Below are 24267 nucleotides of genomic sequence, written 5' to 3' on the forward strand. Positions count from 1 at the left end.
GCTGCTCGAGGATTGCTGTGCACGGCGAGTATAAGGTGGAATGGGTGAAAAAAACTTCTTTTTACAGATTTATTATTTACCCATGTAAATCGGATACTCGCCGAGTAGAAAGGACCTACTCGCCGAGTACATATGCTTTTTCGCGTTTTATCGGGTTACTCGGGTAGATACTCACCGAGTATACGGTCCTACTCGGCGAGTAAACCTTACAGATTGAAAATTTTTGTGACAATTTTAAAGAATTTATGTATTTTCTTCTTTTTTAAACCTTCCACCCACACTCTAAGCATTGCTTGTCCTCAAGCAGTTATGTTCTCAAAATAAATGAAGAAAAGAAAGAAAAATGAAGGAAAAGAAAAGGAAAGAAAATGCAAACTTGAAACTCGGGTTGCCTCCCGAGAAGCGCTTCTTTTTAGGGAGTCATTAGCTGGACTCCTTCTCTTCTACGTGGCTGCATTCTTTTCCAGCAACAACAATTCTTCCATTCCTTCATTACGGGGGACTCCTTCTTCATATTTTTTTAACCCTATGACCATTGACCTTGAAAGGCGTTCCATCTCTTGATAATAGCTCTATGGCACCATGTGGAAACACCGTCTTCACTACAAAAGGCCCATCCCACCTTGACTTGAGTTTTCCCGAGAAAAGCTTTAGTCTTGAGTTGAAGAGCAACACTTTTTGACCTTCATGAATTTGTTTATCTTTGATCCTCTTTTCATGCCACTTCTTAGTCTTCTCTTTATATAGCCATGAGCTGGAGTATGCATCATTCCTTAGTTCTTCAAGAGCATTCATTTTCATTAACCGGTTGCTCTTTAGTTCATCCATGTTGAAGTTACAACTCTTTAATGCCCAAAACGCCTTGTGTTCTAACTCCACCGGTAAATGGCATTGCTTCCCATAAACTAACCTATATGGTGTGGTACCAATAGGTGTTTTGAAAGCTGTACGAAAGGCCCAAAGTGCATCATCTAGCTTATCCGACCATTCTTTGCGATTGCTCCCCACCGATTTCTCCAAAATTCGCTTTAAGGCTCGATTTGTCACTTCGGTTTGTCCACTAGTTTGTGGATGGTATGATGTGGAAAACTTATGGGTGACCCCATACTTCTTTAACACCTTTTCCAATTGATCATTGGCGAAATGTGTGCCTCGGTCACTAATAAGGGCTTTCGGGACTCCAAATCGTGAGAATAGTTTCTTTAAAAACCGTACTACCACCCGTCCGTCATTTGTTGGTAATGCTTGTGCTTCCGCCCACTTAGATACATAATCGACCGCTACCAGTATGTACTTGTTCCCTTTGGACAAAGGAAAAGGTCCCATGAAGTCAATTCCCCACACATCAAACACCTCGCACACTTGGATACTATGTTGTGACATTTCATTTCGAGATGAAATATTTCCCACTCTTTGACAAGCATCACATTCTTTGACAAATTGGGTTGCATCTTTAAAAATTGTTGGCCAATAAAACCCAATGTCAAAGATCTTCTTCGCCGTGTAGTGTGCTCCATGATGTCCACCCGTGGGCCTGCTATGACAATGCTCTAGTATTTTCCGGCTTTCCTTCCCGAATATGCATCTTCTTATGATTCCATCCGCACAGCTTCGGAAGAGGTATGGATCATCCCAAAAGTAATATTTTATTTCAGCAAAAAATTTCTTCTTTTGTTGGCTGCTAAAGTCTTTCGGGATGTATTTTGTAGCTAAATAATTAGCTATGTCCGCGAACCATGGCTCTTCTCCCACTGTCACCATGATGTACTCGTCCGGGAAGTCGTCTCCAACTTTATCTTCGTGCAATTGCGGGTTCTCAAGCCTTGACAAGTGGTCGGCTGCCATATTCTCCATTCCCTTCTTGTCTGGTATCTCTATGTCAAATTCTTGAAGAAGTAGCACCCATCGTATTAGTCTTGGCTTGGCATCCTGTTTGGAAAACAAATACTTGATAGCTACAGCTAGTAATTCTTTTTCCGTGGTCAGTAAAAACAGTAGTTTTAGATAAAACCAAATAAGGGCGGAATTTGTCAAAGGCATATACCACAGCTAGTAATTCTTTTTCCGTGGTGGTGTAATTTTCTTGGGCTGGGTTTAGGGTCTTGCTAGCATAATATATGGGTTGAAAGTGCTTATCAACCCTTTGACCAAGGACAGCTCCTAATGCATAGTCACTAGCATCACACATAATCTCAAAAGGTAAGTTCCAATTTGGTGCAATGATGATCGGGGCATTAGTTAGTTTTTCCTTTAAAAATTCAAATGCCTCTAAACACTCTTTAGTGAAATTAAATGGTGCATCTTTTAGTAGTAGTTGTGTTAGAGGTCTAGTTATTTTGGAAAAATCTTTTATGAAACGCCGGTAAAAACCCGTGTGTCCTAGAAAACTCCTAATGCTCTTCACATTGGTTGGTGGGGGTAATTTGGAAATAGTGTCTATCTTTGCCCTATCCACTTCAATTCCCATTTTGGAAATCTTGTGGCCCAACACTATACCCTCCTTGACCATAAAATGACATTTCTCCTAATTGAGCACCAAGTCGGTTTTTTTCACACCTAGCAAGCATTAAGTCAAGATTAGTGAGACAATCATGGAAAGAAGATCCAAAAACGGAAAAGTCGTCCATAAAAACTTCCATGAATTTTTCCACCATATCGTGGAATATAGCTGTCATGCACCATATGTGGTCTTTTCTTGGTCCATTGGGTCTATGGGTATTTGAAAATACCCCGAAAATCCATCTAGAAAACAATAATAGCTATGGCCCGATAATCTCTCAAGCATTTGATCAATAAAAGGTAAGGAAAATGGTCTTTACGAGTGGCATCGTTTAGCTTTCGATAATCGATGCACACTCTCCAACCGGTTACCGTTCGTGTCGGAATTAGTTCGTTATTTTCATTGGTTATGACCGTCATCCCTCCTTTCTTGGGCACCACTTGGACCGGACTCACCCATGGACTGTCGGAAATGGAATATATAATTCCCGCATCTAAGAGCTTGACCACTTCCTTCTTGACTACTTCTTGCATATTCGGGTTCAGTCTTCTTTGGTGTTGTACAACCGGCTTTGCTCCTTCTTCCAGGTTGATCTTGTGGGAGCAATAGGATGGACTTATTCCCTTGATGTCGGTGATGCTCCATGCTATGGCCCGTTTCCGCCTCTTTAATACTTGCACGAGTTCTTCTTTTTCAGAATTGGTCAGGTCAGAGGCTATAATTACTGGCTTTTGGTTGCCTTCTTCGAGAAAAGCATACTCCAAATGATCTGGTAAGGTTTTCAGTTCCGATTTTTGGCTCTGACTGTTGGACTCGCCGAGTGCAGGTGGGGTACTCGGCGAGTTTGTGGCTGCATTCACGAATTCTGACTTTTCTTCAGATATACTCGGCGAGTAGATCGGTCCTACTCGGCGAGTAGGGCTGTCAGATTGCTTCATTAGTTCTTCATACTCCGCTTCTTCCAACAGTTTTTCAATTTCTAATAGATCTTTTTCTGGATCAAATGCTTCATCTAAAGCTGCAAACTTGTTGGAATCTTCAGGTATGTCTTCCTCCAATAGTTCATCAAGCATGTCGATTGAGAATGTCGTGTCGTCACAGCTCCTAGAATACTTCATAGCTTGGTCCACCCCGAATGTTACTGAATCGTCCCCGACCCGCAATGTGAGCTTTAAGTCTCTCATGTCTACTATAGCACTTGCCGTGTTGAGGAAAGGTCTTCCAAGGATAATTGGCACTTGTGGATCCGCCTCCATGTCTAGAATAATAAAATCAGCGGGAAAGACGAATTTGTCCACCTTGACTAGTATGTCTTCGCATATGCCTTTTGGGAAGGTGACTGTTTTGTTGGCCAAGTGTATTGCCATGCGAATTGGCCTTGGTTCCGGGAGATCCAACTTCTTAAAGAATGAATATGGCATTAGATTCACACTTGCTCCCGAATCGGCCAAGGCATGAATGATGGTCAAGTTGCCAAATTGGCAAGGTAAGGTCAAGCTCCCCGGGTCACCTTTCTTCTTTGGTAGCTTATTTAGCATAGCAGCTGAGCAGTTTTCATTGAGTACTACCTTCTTCACTTCTTCCATCTTCTTTCTATTGGTGAGAAGTTCCTTGAGGAATTTTGCATACTTGGGCATTTACATGACGGCTGCAATGAAGGGTATATTGATTTGAAGAGTCTTGATGTGATCTAGAAACTTCTGATACTCTTCTTCCTGCTTCTCCTTCTTAGCTCGGGTTGGGTATGGCATGGGAGGCTGGTAAAGTTTTTTAGGAATCTGTGCAGTGGGATTTTGAGATGTACTCGCCGAGTCCATACGTGGTACTCGGCGAGTAGGACTGTCAGAGTGTGTTTCTTGGTTTTCTGCTTGCTTTTCTGCCTCCTCCTTCTGTGATTTCTTGGATGGCTCAGTCTGAATAGGTGCCAGGGGGTGATTATCTTCCCACTTCTTGTTGTGACAATGTTTATTTGCGCGCCTCGTGGGTTATTTTCAGTTTTGCTAGGAAGTTCTCCCGGTGACCTTTGGTTGATTTGTTGAGCAAGTTGCCCAAGTTGTGTCTCTATATTGTGAATAGATGCTTGCTGGTTCCTTAGCATGGTTCTTGTTTCTTGAATTGCAGCATCATGGTCACTATGTCTTTTTTCTGAAGCAGCTACAAATTTTGTGAGCATTTCTTCCAAGCTTGGCTTCCTTTCTTTCACCGGTTCCTCCTTTTGGTAGAACCCTCTCCCTTTTTGCCTAAACCTTTCCTCCTTGGCTTTCTTGTACTCTTCATAAGGGAGCCAATCTTTCTTTTGTTTTCGCCAGTCTTCATCATATCGGTCTCCACTTGAGTAACACACTTGCGCCTTCTTGTTGCCATTTTCATCTAAATCACAATCTCTAGTGAGGTGAGGCCCATTGCAGTTTTCACAACCCACCCGAATAGCATGGATTGTTTGATCCATTTTATCCATCCTCCTATCCATGGTTTTTAGCATAGCCATGACCGCGGATAAGTCTTCAGTAGCTGCATAGGCAGCTCCCCTAGTGACATCATGCCTAGGGTTGTGGTATTCTCTAGAGTGTTTAGAGAATTCTTCAATCAATTCTTTGATCACCGGGGGTGGCTTCTTTGTGAGCAGGCCTTGCAAGTCTAGTAACTGCCTGGTTGTGACATTGACTCCATCATAGAATATGGACACTTCTTGCTGGTTGTTAAGGTCATGGTGTGGGCAGTTTCTTAGTAAGCTCTTGTACCTTTCCCAAGCTTCATATACAGACTCTCCAGCTTGTTGTTCAAAGTTAGCAATGGCCTTCTTCAACTTGGCTATCTTGGAAGGTGGGCAGAAGTGATCAACGAATTCTTCTTTCATCTTGGCCCAAGTGGTGACTGATCCGGGGGAAGTGACTTGAGCCAGTCTTTTGCAGCACCTTTGAATGTCACCGGAAGCATACGAAGTAGTTGAGTCTCGCGGGGCACATTTGGAACATTGAAGTAATCAGCTACATCATTGACTTCATCCAAATGTTTGTAGGCATCTTCATGGTCTTTTCCATAAAAGGGTATTTCCTTAAGTAAAGCTAGGATATAACCCTTTAGCTCGAAGGTAGCAGTTGCGGGAATTGCGGGTTGCACAAGTCCCGGGCCAGTGTCGTCTCGCATCCTCTTCTTCCATTCTCCCATGGGGATTTCATCAATGTTAGCCATTGTGATAGCTAACTCTTCCTCGGATTCGGTTTCGTGCTCGTATGTCGGGTCCTCTTCTTCTTCGGTCTCGTACTCGATATCTTCCTTAGCCGGTTCGTCGATTACTAAGGAAGCGTTGGATGCTCCTGATTTGCTGCTCTTCTTTTTCCCAAAAACAGTCTTCAAGTTGGACAAGGGTGATTTCTTTGGTGTACTTGAACTATCCACGTCCTTTCCCTTGTTTCTTTTCAATGCGGTTTCGGGATCTTCAAAAGGGGGTACCAGCGGGGTGTTTGATCCTCTGGTCATGAAAGTCCTGAAATAAACAGAATAAAAGCGTAAAAAGAACAAAAAAATGAACTAAAAAAAATTAAAATTTACTGCTAAATAAACTGCTACTCGCCGAGTCGGTGCGATTGCACTCGGCGAGTATCAGTGATATTTTGAAAAAAATTCTAAATTTAATACTAAACTAAAAAGATGCTAAAACCTAATTACTAATTACTAAATTGCAATAAATGAACTTTATGCAAGTAAACTCACACAAAGGATCGAAAAAATTAGGAATTAGATTAATTATTTAGAACCGTTCCCCGGCAACGGCGCCAAAAACTTGATGTGTGTAAAATGCACTTGTTTTATCCCTACCTTTAATTAATAAATTTAACACACAAAGGCAGTGAACCTGTCTTTTAGTGGTATAGATTAGTAAGTAAGGTGTCGAACTCAGGGAACGGGAAATTAAACTAATAACTAATTTTAACTAAACAACTAATAAAAGTAAAGGGGGTTTTCTTCTAGTTTTGCAAGACTAGAAACTTAGGCACACTAAATTAACTAAATAACTAAAGCAACAACTATTCACCAAGTTTGATAAAGATGTTTCTATTTAGGTTCAACCAATTCACTCCTATGGTTATTTGTATTTATGATAGATTAATTGCTATTGGTTACCAATTATAATGGTTAGGTTCATGTTCATTACTCCTAACCCTTAGACAATTAACTAATTTAAGCGGTGATCAAGTGTTTAAACTAATTAATTCCCTAGATTAATGACTTGGATTAAATAAGATTTGTAATGGTCAATTAAGTTATTAATTCAATTAACCTCTTGTTTGATGGTTTCTCAAACAAGCTCACACATTAATCTTCCTATTGTCTTATTAATCTTAGTTTCATAATCATTACTTCTAAGCATATGGTTTAGTGTTCACATAGACATATGAGGTTAACAACTAAGAGATGTTCATGCAGCCTAATTGTCTTCCAATTAACAGAAAATAGTAGTGATTAATGCATAAGGTTCTTTAACAAACTTAATTTAATAAATCACCAATAAACAATCAAACAAAAACTAATAGTTAAACCATAGGAGTTCCTTGGTATTCCCCAAACAGAAACAAAAACGAAATTAGTTCATAGTTGCAGTAGAAACAAACATAAAAACAAGGTTTTCTAGATCAAACATATTCAATTCTTAAATCTAAGTGGTAGGATTAACCTAATTGCTTGAATTCTTCAAAAGATTGAAGCTTAGGGTTCCTCAGCGTCCTTTTGGGCTCTTAATCGCAGCTTGACCTTCAAAAATCGCCAGGAATGTCTTCCATTCGGATAAAGGTTCGATTTTTATAGATATCTCAAAACAGGGGGTACTCGGCGAGTATATATGTCCTACTCGCCGAGTAGGTGTATAGTTATCCGTCTTGGATCAGGAATCGTAGCTATCTTCTGAAACATTCACGTGTACTCGCCGAGTAAAGTCATCTACTCGCCGAGTAAATGGTCTTTTGTCTCTTATTTTCATTCTTTGATCTTCAATTGCTTCTCCTTGCTTCCTTTTACTTCCAAGCATATCTTCTGGACTGAAAACAAAATTCAAAACATTTTAAGTACCTTTTGTCCACATTATTCACATAATTAATTAAAAATGATTAAGAATATGTACTAAATAATTAACTAATTATGCACATATCATTCATAGCATTGCATTGCATAGTGATCTAATTTTACATGCATTTTGCATTTTTGGGACAAAACAAGGATCTATCTACTTTTCACTATTTTTGTGGATGTTTATGATGGGTTTTATAGGTTACAAAATTCATACTTAACCCTAACATTCACATACAACCTAATAAAATCTATGTGTTCATTATTGAAAGCTATAAACTATGAACATAAAAAAGAACCCTATGGAAACCCTGGAAATTTCGAAATACATAAAAGGTTAGGGTTTATATACCTTATAGTTATTGTTGTAAATAACTAATCAAAACCTTCTTCGAAAGCTCTTGGAAGCAATAACCAAAAATAACATGCCTCTAATGGTTCACACCCAAACCTTAATGACTAGGAAACTTGAAGATAGAGGATAGGGGAGGTATAATTTCGGCTATGCTATAGAGAGAAGTGATGTTCGAAAATCACAATGTTAGGATGCTTATTTATAGCTGGTAGAAAAGCCCTAAATAACCTTAATTTGAATATAATACTATTATTTCAAATTAGGTAATTAACCAATCTTATAATTATCTACTTTCCTTATTATCCATACTATCTATATCGAATATTCCAGAGACCCTAAGGAACCTAAGATTATTCTAGAATTCCTCTTTTGCTCAACTATTGAAAAATTACATCTTTAGTCCCTGCAGTTTTAATTAATCCAATTAATCCGAAAATTAATTATCCTTATTTTCTGATTAATTCTTAATAAAATATACTATTTCTAATTAATATGTTATTATCATAATATATTAATGAATCATTTATAGCTATTTATTAATCAGATAATAAATCAATAATGTAACATCCGGATTTCTAGGTATGATAAAATGAGTATTTAATTTCGAAGTTATGAGGAGTAACTCGACGAGTTGGCGCCTTAACTCGTTGAGTAGGATCGCGGCTTGGTGACATAGAAAATGAATGGACTCGCCGAGTCAGCGCTGTTAGCAGAAACCCTAATTCTCTCGGGCATGGGCCTATTTAAAGGCACTTATAGCTTCCTTGGCCCCTTCCCATCAGTGTCTTCGTCCCTTGAGAGAAACCCTAGAGTTATTTGTGAGCTAAAGAGGAGAGAGAGGCTAATTGGAGGTCATTTCTTTGAGAAGAAGGTCAAGGGTGTTGCAAGGATCTCAGAGGAGAGTTGGTGGATTAGTTTCATCTCCATTTCAAGCTTCAGATCCGGTACAAGCTCTTGTCTCCCTTGTGTTTGAGTAGTTTTCCTTTGGTGGTTAAGTTAGGGCTTGTATCACCTTATTGATGGGGTTTTGGGTACATCCAAACCCTTTTTCGAGTTATTTTGTAGATCTGGACCTTGTGAGGTCCAGAGAACCTGAAAGTAGGCGGCTATGAAGGAGTAACCTTGGAACTTTGAAGCTATGAAGTTTCAATGAAGTCATAATGATGTATAGAGCAAAATACACCATGCATGAGCCTCAAGTTCAGACCTTTATGTAACTTTTGGGTGCTAGAAGACCAGATCTATAAGTTAGAGAAACAGATCTGACCTCAGAAGGTCGAATGAGTGTTGCCATGGAGGAAACTCGCCGAGTCCATAAGGGAACTCGACGAGTCAAATCGGGTTGCCCCGCGATTCATGATCAGTGGTAACCCGTCGAGTGGAAGGTTCACACGATGAGTCGAGTGAGACTTTAGAAGGATCCAGAGGACACACGTGGACTCGCCGAGTCACCCATGTGCACTCGACGAGTTTGGTCAAAGTTTGATCGTTGACTTTAGTTGACTTCAGTTGACCTTGGGGTTTTGGTCAACCTGATTCAAGAGAGGTCAGAGAAGGGTAGAATGGTCTTCTACCCATTATTAGAGATGAGAACATGAGAGGATTTTGATTAGATATGTTATCCTATTGATAGGAGGAGGCTAGGTCGGGATATTCGAGCATGAGAGTTTATCCGACTTTATACGAGGTGAGTCTTCTCAGTATACTTTACCTAGAGTGGTAATTATGTGTGACCGGAAGGTCTTATGTGCTACGAGTAGAATGCGATGTATGTTGTTATATGATATGTATGTGCTATGTATGTTATGAGTAGTATGGTATGGACCGGAAGGTCAATATTTTATTAGTTGATAAATATCTTCAATTCGATCAAGAATATACTCATATATATCATAAAATCGGGTTTATATTGATCTAATATGATAAAGGCAAGTGTTTCAAAGATAAACAGCAAGAAATCCCGAAAATAGCTCCATCTGACGCTCGAACTCGCCGAGTACCCCCATGGACTCGCCGAGTCCACAGTGGGACTTGCCGAGTCCATCATGCAGAACCACAAAAATCGAATTTTTTCAACATACAAGGCATCAATACAATAGAAACCAATCTAGGCTCTGATACCACTGATGGGTTTTGGCCATAAGAACATCCTATGTGCTCATACAAACCCTAATGCTTGGATCTAGGTTTCTCTATTGTACATGCAAGTTATCCAAGACTATAAACCCTAATTCTAGCATACAAGTAATCATATTAACATAAGAATGGGTTTAAGTTATTACCTTGATTGTTATGTAGCAAAAACAATCCCAAATCTTTCTTGTATTGACTTTAGAAAGCTTAGAGTCACAAATGTCACTCCTCTAATGGTTCACAAACACCAAATGCAAGAGGATGAAGAGGAGAGAGGATGGAGGCTGCCCAAAACGTGTATTAACCCTAGAAGGAAGCTTGTCCACGTTTTTGGGGCATAAGGGCTCTATATATAGTGAGGCTATTAGGGTTATCTAATAAGGAAACCCTAATTTGGATGTTTAAGCCCTAAACAACCCATGGACTCCTTTCCTTAAAGGCCTTGGACGATTTCTAATGGGTTTCACCATAGAATTCGTCCATCCTTATAATATAAGGCAATCCATGGCCCAATTGCAATTATCTTATAATTACAATTCCAGTCCCTTAAGTTTAATTAATCTCTTTTAGTCACAAAACTAATTACCAATTAATTATTGACTAATATTAATTAAACAATATGATTTCTCCTTTAATATATTATTCCCATAATATATTAATAAATCATATTTAATCCTTTCTCTCCATAATTCATCCTATCAAGTTGCTTTGGTGAAGGCAACCCAAAAGGACCATGCACCATCGGGTCAAGTACATACCAAAATAGTTATGGACTTAGACACTAATCCAACACCAACATGTATCTAGACTAGTCATCTCACCCTCTCTCTTCCCCCTCGACCGAGGACACCAAGCACACACACACACACACACACACACCTCACAAATTCTCTCTAAACCACTCTCAAGATCATCCTCTTCTTCTTTGAAGATCTCGAAAATTTGGCTAGAAATCTAAGGATTTTCATCAAGTAGCTCACATCCTTGGTAAGTTATTGCTTTGATTCATAACATATCTTCTTCATTTCATTAACAATCTCCCTTATCTCATACAAAATTCGTGATCTTGCCTCTTAGAACACATCTAAGTCAAAAATCCTCCAAGAAGCTTGCTAGGTCGAGAATAGCATCAAACTTCTTCTATTCTTCATCAAAACCGAAACCACAAACTCAAGGTGAGTTCATACCCCTCTCTTTTCGGTTTTTACAAGTTTTATGGGGGAGAATACAAGTAAAATGTGTAGATCTATGTGTATGTTAATGCTATGTATGATTTTATGCATGTATGTGTGATTGTATGTGTTTATGTGGTAAATATGCAACAAAAAGAGCAGAAATCTCGAGATCTATGGCATAGGAAGTAAAACAAACATGATCTAAGTTATACCACACTAAACAAGTCAAGAAAAATACCCTCTAAGATTTAAAATAGACACATTGTAACATAAAGCAAATTTTTGGGGCTTAAATTGTCAAATAAACAAAACTTGGTGGAAAGGTTGCTATTCACGGTTTTCTTAAGGGGAAAAAGAGTCAAAACAGTTAAAATAAATGTTTTTGTGACAATTATGCTCTTCAAAGGACTTGAAATGTAAATAATAGCTCAATGGGCCAATTTTTGGGCTTTTCGGCCCATTAAGCCCAAGGTTACGAAAAATCTGATTTTCAAAGGGCTAAAATGAAAATTTTCTCAAAACAGGGGATAAAAAGGGTAAACAAAATCATTTCAGGGGTTAAAATAATTTCTTTACCAAAAAGGATAAAAAAATGTAAAGTTTTTGGATTTTGGGCCAAAATTGTAAAAGTTGCAAAAAGTTTGGACTTTAGCCGTAAAATACTTTTCTGGAAGGGCTGAAACTGATAAAAGTAGATTTTGAGCTAAACACACCACTTAAACAAAGTCTACGGGTCAAAAATGACAAGAAAATGGTTTTAGGGCCTAAAATGTCTTTTTTTATATATATAAGGGGCTAAATTGTCATTCTTATCCAAGAAGGGCTGAAATGGTCAAACCAATATTTTGAGTGAATTATATTAAGATATTTGGGTCAAAAATACCAAACCACAACTTATGACAAATGGCAAGATGAATATACATAAATTCCGAATATCGGACTCGTATCGATACAAATTTAACAATTGTTCAATTAACATTCCGACAACTTTACTATACCCACAACAAGTAAACATTAAATTCTTTGGGCTTGAAAGTTCCATACATGCTTATTGGGCCTTTGTGACCCATTAACATGATTTTGGGCCCAAGGGGTAATTATAAATATTATTGGGCCATCTATGACCCAATTTCATATTTAAGGGACCCTCAATGGCTTCTAAGTGCTATTGGGCCTTAGTGGCCCCTTTAGCATTGCTAGTAAGGTCCAAGTAATCAAATGTGAATTGGGCCAACGTGTCCTTCGAATACCCAACAGCCTAAAATAACTCACGAAAGTAGTATGGCTTTGTATTTCCCATTCTTCTCGTTTTTTAGGCTTATGCGTAATCAAAGTAAACAAATGCAGGTTGATAAACAATAGTAATCAAAGTCAATTTTGGATTTAGTGAGTAATAACGGGTGGCACCAACGTGTGTCGGTCGTAGTTTGTATAGATCTATACGGGAGTGACTCCCCCACACCTCAGTTGTTCGCTACAGTTAGACTCGGCCAGTCTAGGGTGACAAAATCTTAAGATCAATTCTGGCATTCACCAGAGTGCCAAGACAGACGAACTAGTCATTATCATGCATGGTTATAACGACTCACATAAATAAATCCAATGTAAACCAAGTAAACAAGCTAATTCAAAATCATTCACGTGATGAGTAACCATTCAAACCGTTATAAGATATGTTTATTTTGGAAAACATCGGGTTTTCCTAGGAAGTTCAACATTTTCTCTTGTACGTTAATACAAAGTTTTTCAGTTATACATGTTTTGAAATCATCATGCATATATTTACGGATCTTCAATCTTTTTTTATAAACAATGGTCTTTTCAGAAAATATCGGATTTTCTGGGTCCTTTTCGTTCAAACTACACAAAACATTTTCATACCAAACATGCTTATGAACTCACCAACATTCCATATGTTGACCGTTTTCAAAATAACTTGTATTCTCAGGTAACAGGTAAGATGAGGAATAAGTGCCAAGTATATCAGTGTGTTTTGCTTTTGAAAACTACCAAACAATTTATGTGTGGATTTGTAATGTTAAAACAATGTACTTGATATGAACAGTGTCAGTTGTAATATATTGATGCATGGTGATGTTTATGTTATGATTCATGTATATTCATTGTGATGATATTCAATTTAAGTCATGCGAGCCCTCAGACGTTTCCGTCGTCTGGTTCGGGGGTGTGACACTGATTGACAAGATGCCCCAAGAACTACACCCCACGCAACCAGAACTTGCATTTGGAGAATTTTTCATAAAGCATATCCCTCCTCAAAGTCTCCAAAACCTCTCGCAAGTGATCCTCATGCTACTCCTTGGTATTAGAATAGACCAAGATATCATCAATGAAGACGATCACCGATCGATCCAACATCGACCTACAAACCCTGTTCATGAGAGCCATGAACGCCGATGGTGCATTGGTGAGCCCGAAACACATCACCACGAACTCATAATGACCCTAACGAGTTTTGTATTATGAATGTCCTCATCCCAAATTCTCATGTGATGATAACCTGAACGCAAATCAATCTTGGAAAACAACATGCACCTTGCAGCTGATTGAACAAATCATCAATCCTCGGGAGTGAATAATGGTTATTCACCGTTAACTTGTTCAACTCTCGGTAATCGATGCACATCCTGTGAGAACCATCCTTCTTCTTTCCAAACAAAATCGGTGCTCCCCAAATGGTGCTAACTAATAAACACCCTTTCTAATAGATCATGTAGCTATGTAGACAACTCCTGCATATCAGGTGGTGCTAACAGATAGGGAGCCTTGGCTATCAAATCCATGCCTGGAACCATATCAATCCGGAAATTGACTTGCCTCTTCGGAGGCACTCCAGGAAAATCCTCAGGTAAAATATCGGGATACTCCCGGACGACTGACATCATCGCCTGTCTCCTTTCCCTCCTCCCAAGTATCCAACACATAAGCCATAAGACAAGAACAACCATGCTGAAGATACATCCTAGCTCTCACAGTTGAATAGATAGTTGGTCCATGCTGAGCATCCTCGCTATGAATCGCTAGTTCACTCCAACTTGGGGTTCGAACCCGCACTAACTAATGCTCGCAGTCAATCATTGCCCCATTAGGGCTCAACAATTCCATCCCCACGATAACCTTGCTCTCGTGCAAAGGAATAGGAACCAAGTCGATCGGGTAACTCTCTCGAAAATGCTTTAGAATACAACTCCGATGAACCGTCGATACTCTCATTGGACGATCGTCAACAATATCAACCTCCAAGGGAAAATCTAGCTCACTAAGAGCAACATCAAACCTCTTTTTGAGCGCAAGAGACACAAAAGAACAGGTAGCACCCGAATAGAAAAGAACTAGAGTAGGCATTTCATTCACAAAGAATGTCCCTAAACATCCCAACATGAAACATAAGCATAAACAGTAATTAAATTGAGTAATAAATAGAAAACATACCTGTAACCACATCAGGAGTCACTCACGCCTCCTCGGCTAATAGATGAGAAGCCCTGCTCTTCACCACAGGGGCCACCACCTTTCCCTCACGATCATCCGTGATCCTCAATGTAGCTGGAGTGGGTGTTGCTACCGCTCCTCTTGACAACCTTGAGCAATCGGCCTTCTTATGGCCCGTCTAATTACAATGGAAGCAAACCAAACCCCCCGATGCCTAGTCTTGCTGCACTTAAAGCATATATCACCCTTCTTTCATCAAATCCCATCATGCACTCCCCCACATATTCCATATCGGCCCCGACCCGACTGGCCTCTAGATCGTTGATCATAAGTCTTGGGTCTCTTCGTAGGACCCTTAACCATCTACATTTGCTCTGTCTTCTTCTTCTAGAAACGATCCAAGTCAATCTCCCTCTCCAGGGCTCTGGATATCATATTATTCAATTTCCAACAAGCTAAGAAACTAGAAAACTCCCTGATATCCTCTCTTAGCTTATCGTGGTACCAATTCGTCTTCATCTCCTTGCCTGCAGCATAATGTGGAACCAATATAGCTCTCTCTCACTCTCTGTCTCTCTCTAAACTCGGCAGTGATCTCTACCATAGTCTTAGGTGTCTGGCACAAGTCCTGGAACTCCCTCGACAATTGTTGCACCTCCACGGCCGGTGCAAACTCTACTCGAAATCTGCTCACAAAATCAGGCAATGTCATATTATCAATAGCTAGTGCTCCTAGAGCATACCAACCTCATCCCACCAGTCACGAGCTCGCTCCTTCAAACATCCTACAGTAAGCCTTACTTTCGACCCCACGGGGAAGAAGCTCGTCATCTAGGCACACTCCATATCAACTATCCATCGCTTGGCGCTAAGGGGTCTTTTACCCTGGAGAGCTTTGGTGCCCCACATCCTCGGAAAGCCTTAAAAGTGAGGGTACGGGCTCTGTACTGTCCGAAGGACTACTAAGCTTGAAAGGTCTGAAAGCGATACTCTATCATCTTAACAATCCCTTCATTGATCTTCCCGAACATCACATGAGCCGCATCAAGGTTACCTTGTGTAATCTCTAACGCGATAAGATCGCGTAGTCCTCATCAATCAGTTCGGCACCAGAGCCCAAACTGGAACCAGATCTTGAACCTCCCGCTCCACCACATGCCATCACCATACTGAAATAAAAGATGCAAACAATCAGAATACACACGAAGAATCTCACACTCTATAAGTTTCTTAGAATTATCACAACTTTCCTTGACTCGGGTCCAGGTTTTGTGCTTTCAATAGTATGAGCCCAATACTACCTTCCACACCTATGTGTACCTTCCTCAATAATTATCATGAATCCTCTAAGTCACCTCCTTAATAAATTTCCAAAAACCCTGCTAAACAGCACACACACAACAAGCTATTGTATATTCCTAGACTCCACTAGGATTTTGCTCCCCCTCCATGTCTCTGCTATAAGCTGTAAAGTAGACTTCCAGCGATGTCCCATAGATAATTCATGAGTACAATTACATACTACAAATGTTAAACAATCCTTCGATTGTGAGGTCTCACACTACAACAGTTGGACTGAAACAAGAGATGTGCAATAGTGTTTAACATAACATCGTAAGATTGTTTAATAAATGTGGTATACAACTTATCGTATACCCTTAATAGCTAATATGACTAAGTGAAGGTTTCCCAAAGCACAAAGCAAGCAGCATTCCATCATTAACAACGATAACCAAACACTACATAATCAAGCGATCTTGTCTCCGATACTGCTGAAGATTACTAATCACCGACATGCTTCACTATCAGTTAACATAATAGGCATAATGGCAGTCCAATCTAGTAGTTCTTAGGTTTTAGTAGTGAAACTCTGGAGAGCCAAAGAGCCCTAAGAAATAGAGCTTTGGTTTCGAAGTTTTGCCCACATAATATCCAGTTTTTCGCCGAATAATAAGTTGAGTTATGCTTACCGTGCTTTTAGTATAACGTATATTTATGTTTATAATTGTTATAATGAACTTATAAATAAGATCTATTAGTAATAGCAACCATTATCCTGACCGACCTTCTTACGGGAATGATGATAAGTCTAGATAAGTGAGGTGTTTCAAGTGGATTTTCCAAACAATATATCTTTATACACCAAACGGATCCTACCTCTGATACGATCTTACCTGGTTATATCTGATCAACTATACGTCAGTATTTCTTTTGATATTATTGAAAAATCTGAAAAAACATTATAATGATTTAACTTTATAAATATGAAGGAACACTAAGGCATAGTAATATTTGTATTTAGGTAGTTTTAAAGGGAAATCGAAAGTGCCAGTCAAAGAGTTGACTTTCCCGTGAGTCTTCTACCTATATCATATATCAAGTGAGTGTATAGTTACTTTCATGGACATTATTTGTAACATCCCAAAAATACTAAGAAAATTTTTTCTTTAAGTCAACCCAAAACAACCATTCATTCATTCCAAAAATCCAGATTAAGTGTAAAAGGTATCAAATAGTTATCAGAATACAAAACCAGTCATAGAATGTGGAACACTGTGGATGCGATGCAATCACATCGAGCCCTTCCTCTTGGAACCAGAGGTACTTGAACATAAGCATAAAACCATAAGCACAAAGGTAAGTGAGTTCCCCTAATATACCACATATCAAACAAGAACAAGTGTGACAACCCGATATTTCAAGACGATATGTTGGGACGCAAATCAAATTTAGGTCAAAATATAACTTTCCTAAAATCTTGTTTGGATTAAGTAAAGTAGTAGGAATCGTATCAAGGTTTTCGTGCATATAAAGAACCCTAAAATCCGAGTTATAACGAAGAAGTTATGACCAACCAAAGATTCTCGGCAAAACCGACATCAACGATTAAACGTAAAACGCGAAATTTCGATGCAATAGTTTTTAGCCTTATGTATCTAAATGAAAGTTATAGACAACCTCAAGCTATGATCGTACATAAAAAGAACGTCCAAATCTGACTTCGGATGTGAAAGTTATGAATTTTAGAAGAAATTCCTTAATCGCGTCATTTTATTTAATAAATAATAAAAATAATTTTGGAATTTGCCAACGGATTCTAAACGAAAGTTGTAGATCTTGGTCTCACCTTCGCGTGGATATAAAGAACGTCAAAAACGGAGTTCGTATGAGGGAGATATGAATTTTAGAAGTTTAATTAAAATAAATATAAATTTAATTATAAACTCCTGGTATTATCCGAAGGGGAGTCATCGGATAGGGCCGAAGTACGCCCTGCGTACCTTCGTACGCCCCGCGTACTGAGATCAAGGGCTTCGGATCGTCCACGTCGCCAATATCCGAAGAATCTGACCCATCCGACCCGTCCGAAGCTCCGACCCGTCCGACCCACCGTCCCATCCGACCCGCGTACCCAGCAACCCGTCCCATCCGAAGCCGAGGCAGTCGAGGCTTCGGTCACGCATGACGTACGCGTACGCGCTGCGTACGAGCGTACGCCCCGCGTACGGAGGCGGTTCAGCCTTCCTATAAATAGGATGCGAGGCTTTCCGAAAAAGTTGCTCAATTCTCTCTTTTCTCTCTCGATCTTGCCTCGTTTTCCGTGCCCGTTCAAACCCGAAGCTCTGGCCTTTTTACTCAAGTCCCGAGGGTCGATTTTACTCCCGAGATTCCCGAGAATCCCGAGAAAAATCCGTTTCCCGAGACGAAACTCTGCCCTGTTTTCCATCTCGCTATCTTCAAACTTTCAGGTGAGTTCATACCCCTATAATCCACACTTTTAAATGTTTTATAAGTATTTTTATATGCTTTTAAGGGGGGGAATACAAGTAAAACACACGATGATTTTTCGTATGTTATATAAGGTTTCATTTTACACTTTCTATCAATAGAATCGCATGTGATTTATAATCATTATAAAGAAACTTTCGTATGCAAAATGTATCACGATAACATCATATCTTTTGGAATTGAAAAGTGTTGTTATTTATATATAAATCAACCACTCCTCTTATACTTTATGTATATGTGTCCACCTTTTATACTACAAACATACGATTGTTTTGGGACACTTCTTGTTAATAAATCAATCTTATGTGATTTATAACTAGTATACAAATGGATTTACTACAAGTTTAACAGTTTTACTAAACCTATTACTTCAAATGACTTTCTTAAATGTTTTTACATGATTAAAGCTCGTTATCAAACTGTCTTACATACTGTAAGCTTCCTTTCAAAATCGGTTACAAAGGTGTTTTCAAACAATGGTTTTACGTGTACTTAAACTGTCTTATCAAACAAAATTCTTTCAATCATTTTATAAACTAACATCAAGTCACAAATCTTTATTAGACTTTTCAACGGTTTTACAAAACTTCTTTATGCTTTTATATTATAAATTGCATGTCTTTATATGTATAGTTATATAAGAAATGTTTAAAAGACTTAGAAAGGCTATCCACCCTATTTCCTTTTCGCGCCTTGAGATGTGGTCTGGTGGGATATTGGGTATTCGTCCGAAAGTCGTTTAAATATTAGTTATATATTATGTATACATATATGGTCATAAATGTTCCATCAGTTAATTTAGTTCCGATACAAATAGATATCAATGGTGTATAAACCTACTTGGTCACTCATCAATTACATTCTAGTAAACTATTATAGGAATAGTTTAGAGTAAACAAAACATTTTCACTACTACAAGAAATTACACCAGAGTCAGTTCATTCATGAGTCCAGACTACATGTTATATGAAGGAATACTTTTACATGAATACTTATACATGAATACTTTTACATAAACATTATATGGCAAATTACTACTACATGTTATATGAAGGAATACTCTTACATGAATACTTATACATGAATACTTTTACATAGACATTATATGGCAATTTAATATTACATGTTATATGTCTAGATACGGTTATATTGTTTGCCTTTCTATCTTTACCTTGTGATTCAATCACATCATCGACGAGGTAGACTGGGACTTTATCTCCTAGTACCACATCATACTTTGAGGGACTAACCATTCTGACAACCACTGCTAGCTACAGAGGTAAATGAACAATCTACGGATGTTCTAGGTTGATACCATCGTGGGTATACATAAGGGACTAACTATTCCTAAACCCGGCTGTTAGCAACAGAGGTAAATGAACAGTCTACGGATGTTCTAGGTTGATACCATTTCAGGTATACTTAAGGGGCTGCTAATAAGAGTTAAACAAGGAAAAACCATCACATTTTCAAGAGATGCGTACTTTCAAAACAGTCAGGTCTAGGTAAAAGACTACTTTCAAAACATTCGAGTCTTGGTAGAAGACTACTTTTATACTAGTAGGAAATATGGGATTTTCTAGAGCTTTTCACACTTATACTAAATGTTTCATCATTCATTTACCAGTCTTTCATATCAACTAATCAAAACAATGACATTAAATACTTATGAACTCACCAGCTTAAATGCTGATCTACTCTTTCAAAATAACTTGTATTCTCAGGTTACAAATAGACAGGTGTCGATATAAGGTTCAGAGAAGACGGAGCAGTCAAGACTCGTCTTTTATTTTTGATAAGTTATCATCATGTCTTGTACTATGAAAGAAAACACTTGTAACTAAAATTATACTATTAATGCAATGGATGATGTTGTTGCTTGTTTACTACTTTACATTTGTTGTGATGCATACATGACGTCCTCCGCCCCAGAACGTTTCCACCGTTCTCGGTTTTGGGGTGTGACAGATTGGTATCAGAGCATTGTTTATAGTGAATTGAGTATATCAACCCATAAAAGATATACTAACTATAAATACAATGGGATTAAAAAAAATACTCTGATTTAGAGTTTATACTTTAAATACTAAAATATTTAAGTAAGTATACGTGCCTGCATTCATACTAAAATCAGTGTCACTAGGACAGTACAAAAGAATTACGATTGTTGGGCAACACAAGTGGGCTTAGAGACATATGGTCAAAACTGGGAAGATATAGCCTGATCGCCTATATTATCCGAGGGTTGACTAGCATGTGCCTAAGTTTAAGTGTGTAGTCGCAACAATGCTAAAATCTTAACAACCCTACCACAATGAGAACAATAGAACATAACATAAAAATTTAAAATACTATAGGAGTATTTGGTGTTACTATAAGTACTTTATACTTGAGAATTAAAACGGGATCCTCATTACTAAGTTGATAGTTGCTAAGTGGATACACTAAGGCTACATGTAATTAGGATGTTATAGACTTAGAATCAGTGGTAATTTTGCCTTACCCCTATTCTGTGTGAATTTGGAAATAAGGTCACTTATTCGAAGGTCTATCCTGTTTAGATTACACATAGCTGGTATGCACTTCACAAATGGTGATGTAACTAATGAGGGTTTTCTAAATAATTATCTAGATAGTTCGTCTAATAATTATCCACTTACCCTAAATTCTCGCATAGAAATCATAGTTGGACTCCATCCCCTTGACAACCAGTATCTTCCGAATGAAGTCATAGCTGGTTGGTTTGGAGAAGAACCAGAGAATGATCATCCTATCCCTTTGGATGATCACCATGATGAAAACCTTTCAGTCGATGCTAATTCCGAACTAGAGGTTGAGAACCTACCCCGAGCAACTCCCTTTCCAATTCCTAACCCTCGCCCGGCTCTTCATGGCCCGACGCCTGATTCGGTGGAATGCTTGGAAACATGGAGCCAAGAACAAGATCAGCCCATGCCAGTTATTGGCGACCGAAACTTTTACGACCTGAGCAATGGGGGCTCAGCAGGTAGAATCTTGCCAATTATGGTCCGCAGAGTGGCCCAAAATGAGATTCAAGGCAGGTCAGCCCAACATCAGATTGCCGAAGTTGTCACCGATGCAAGAATGAATACCCTCCACACCACTCATCTAGAAGATTCTCACAAGAGATCAGAAAGAAACCATGGGAACCTGCTGCAAACACTAGCTGAAAACCCGAGCCAAAGTCATAGAGCTCCAAGTACGCCAGAGGGTGTACTAGAGACACCTACTTGACATGGAACGTCAATTGGTTGAACTAAGAATTCACCAGAGGAATTACCGTCGCCAGTAGTAGACGCTTTACTTTATTTCCCTTATAAAAAGAGGAATCGTATTTTCTGTCTATGCCTGGTGTGGCATTTTCTATGAAATTATCTGGTACCGTAAGTACTTTAGTTAGGTCTTTATGCTGTCAGGAACTATCTCCTGTGGATATGATGTAAGACCTTTACAAGGTCATTTTCCTGAACCTTTACGCCGTAAATATCCAAGATATTGACAGCCGGCTAACTTTTGTGTCATTTCCTTCATTCAAGTACTCTTATCATACTCTCATTGGAGTCTATCTGAAACCTGCTTTAGTTAAGTCATTGGACCATAGCAAGTTAGATACGGAGACATTTCCAAGTCTCTTTCAGTGGTTGGATTTTGTTATTCACCAATCCACGATACCTCAACTGGTACAACAAACGTCTTGAGAACATTCTACGAACTTACCTCTATTCATTACTAGGACTGCATCATAGGGATGTAGGTCAAATCTTCGCGAACATACTTTCATTCTGTACTAGGACTGCATCATAGGGATGTAGGTCAATCTTTTAAGAACATACTTCTATTATTTACATGAACGATCGAAGTACGTCTAGGTTCAACCATACTCACTCACAAATTTATTTTTCCTTTCCGTATAATAGAATCATGTCGCCGAAGAAAAACGATCAACCCATCTACCAAACACCAACTCTTCAGATTGATGCAGCTACCTTTCAAGCTGCAGTCTCGGCTGCCGTGTCAGCTGTTCTGACCCTCCTTAACGCTAACAACACGAATGTTAGCGGGATCGTTAACAATAATTCCAATCCAACTAACAGTCAAGTACCTCAACAAGAAAAAAACTACCACGACACCCCGAATCCCAAGCCCAAGAATAGCAAACGAAAGTTCTGGGCTAAGACTAAAGGCAAATCACCCCAAGGGGCGAGCAAAAGACAACAACATGTGGCAACCTTCGCAGCCACGACTTCTGTACCTCATACTACCATCCCTAACCCAGCCAGACAGTATGCTGGCAATCTCCCAAAGTGTAACAAATGCAAATATCACCATCATGGATTTTGTCGGAAAATGCAGTGCTTAAACTGCAATAAAAAGGGACACACCGTCCGTTACTGCAAGAGTCGGATCCAACACAGTACTTCAACCACCAATGTCGAAATCTCTCGAATATGCCATCTATGTGGCGTCATGGGAAACTTCAAGAGGGACTGTCCAACAGAGGAGAATGATGGTGAATCCGGAGGAGTTTGACCTCATTATGGAAAGAGACAACGAAGGACCCTACTATAGTATAAGTTCACTTCCAACCGTCAGTAATATGTATGTTTTTATAAACCATCTAGAACTGGTGCAACTAGAGTCTTACCTTTTGCGAGATCCTGTCTGTATAGGAATTCTCGTGCTGCGTATACTTGTCTTTTGTAGTATATCTTATTCGCCGTGATAGTCTTGTGGTAAACCTAAAGTACTGTAACTCTGTTCATGGTTGCTTAGTTGTGTTTTGTCTGTAACCGTCTTATGTTAATTCTAATGTCTTTAAAGTTTCTGTATGATTCCGACTTTATCATACGACTCGATTAAAAATTGATCATCACGAAAACAGCTTCATACGTACATCCCTATCTTCTAGATCACTTTTCCAGCGTAGCCGTCATATCAGAACCCCGAAGTACTCATACTCGGAGTACCTCTTAGTTAATTTCTTTCCGAAGAAATCCCCGAAGTACCACTCGTTCAATACGCCAAGTTCAATCCAAAGACCCACAGTTTCAAGCTTATTTATATAGGACTCGTATACCCGAGACTACGATTGGTGAGCCTGGTATAGGTTCTACTATGAACTTCAGGACGGAGACTGCCCAAGATTTACGAGTGATTATGCTACCATGCGAATAAACTTAGAAGCCAACACGTGCCCTTTCTGTCGATTGAGACAAGAAATTCAAATAGAACAAAAGTACCTATCCTTTTCCTTAATTCATGAGTAATCATACTTTATTTTAGATCTTCACGTCACCTAATCAACCACAAGGTTCTGACTTCATAATCAGTATGAACTGGTTTTGTTCTTATACAAGAGGAAAGGTCACTGCCTATACCTCGAGTCAGCTTAAGACGCAGGAAGTTAACTATACAGCACATAATCTTGAGTCAGGGACAACAGTAATCGTATGGAAGATCTGGAAGCACTACTTGTAGGATACAATATGTACTATCCTCACAGTCCACAAAATCATTCAACATACGTTCGACCAAGAGGAGTTATCACACCGGTGAGGCCAACAAAAGAAACAAAGCCGTTCCCCAATAGTGAAAGGTTCGCTGGAAGGCCATGCCAGGATCTAAATTCACTTAGGAATACAAAAGATCAAATAAAACTTCTATCTGTAGCGTAGTATCAATTCTGCTTAAACTCTAATTTCGGGACGAAATTCCCTCTAACGGGGGGATGATGTGACAACCCGATATTTCAAGACGATATGTTGGGACGCAAATCA

General features: G+C 39.0%; 1 protein-coding gene and 1 non-coding gene across 2 annotated transcripts; one reads left to right on the forward strand and one right to left on the reverse strand.

Annotated features, from left to right (window-relative positions):
• Positions 1 to 510: 510 nt before the first annotated feature.
• On the reverse strand, positions 511 to 4137 carry LOC145050415 (uncharacterized). The gene is made up of 2 exons (XM_078998672.1): positions 3452 to 4137; positions 511 to 910 (listed from the first exon to the last, which is right to left on the reverse strand). The coding sequence occupies exons 1-2, from the start codon at positions 4135 to 4137 to the stop codon at positions 511 to 513; spliced, it is 1086 nt and encodes a 361-aa protein (XP_078854798.1).
• A 1065-nt stretch (positions 4138 to 5202) lies between these two features.
• Positions 5203 to 5309, forward strand: LOC145055966 (small nucleolar RNA R71). Its single transcript, XR_013685508.1, has one exon. It is a non-coding gene; the product is annotated as a small nucleolar RNA R71 (small nucleolar RNA).
• Positions 5310 to 24267: the final 18958 nt, after the last annotated feature.

The sequence above is a fragment of the Lactuca serriola genome, chromosome 5 (genome assembly GCF_051521515.1).
Source record: "Lactuca serriola cultivar US96UC23 chromosome 5, Lser_US96UC23_V15, whole genome shotgun sequence".
Taxonomy (NCBI): domain Eukaryota; kingdom Viridiplantae; phylum Streptophyta; class Magnoliopsida; order Asterales; family Asteraceae; genus Lactuca; species Lactuca serriola.

Coding starts and splice junctions, on each gene's coding strand:
- LOC145050415 (XM_078998672.1), bottom strand. CDS start 4,137: ATGCCCAAGTATGCAAAATTCCTCAAGGAACTTCTCACCAATAGAAAG. Junction 911..3,451: donor AAACTGTTGGAAGAAGCGGA/GTATGAAGAACT, acceptor CACACCATATAG/GTTAGTTTATGGGAAGCAAT.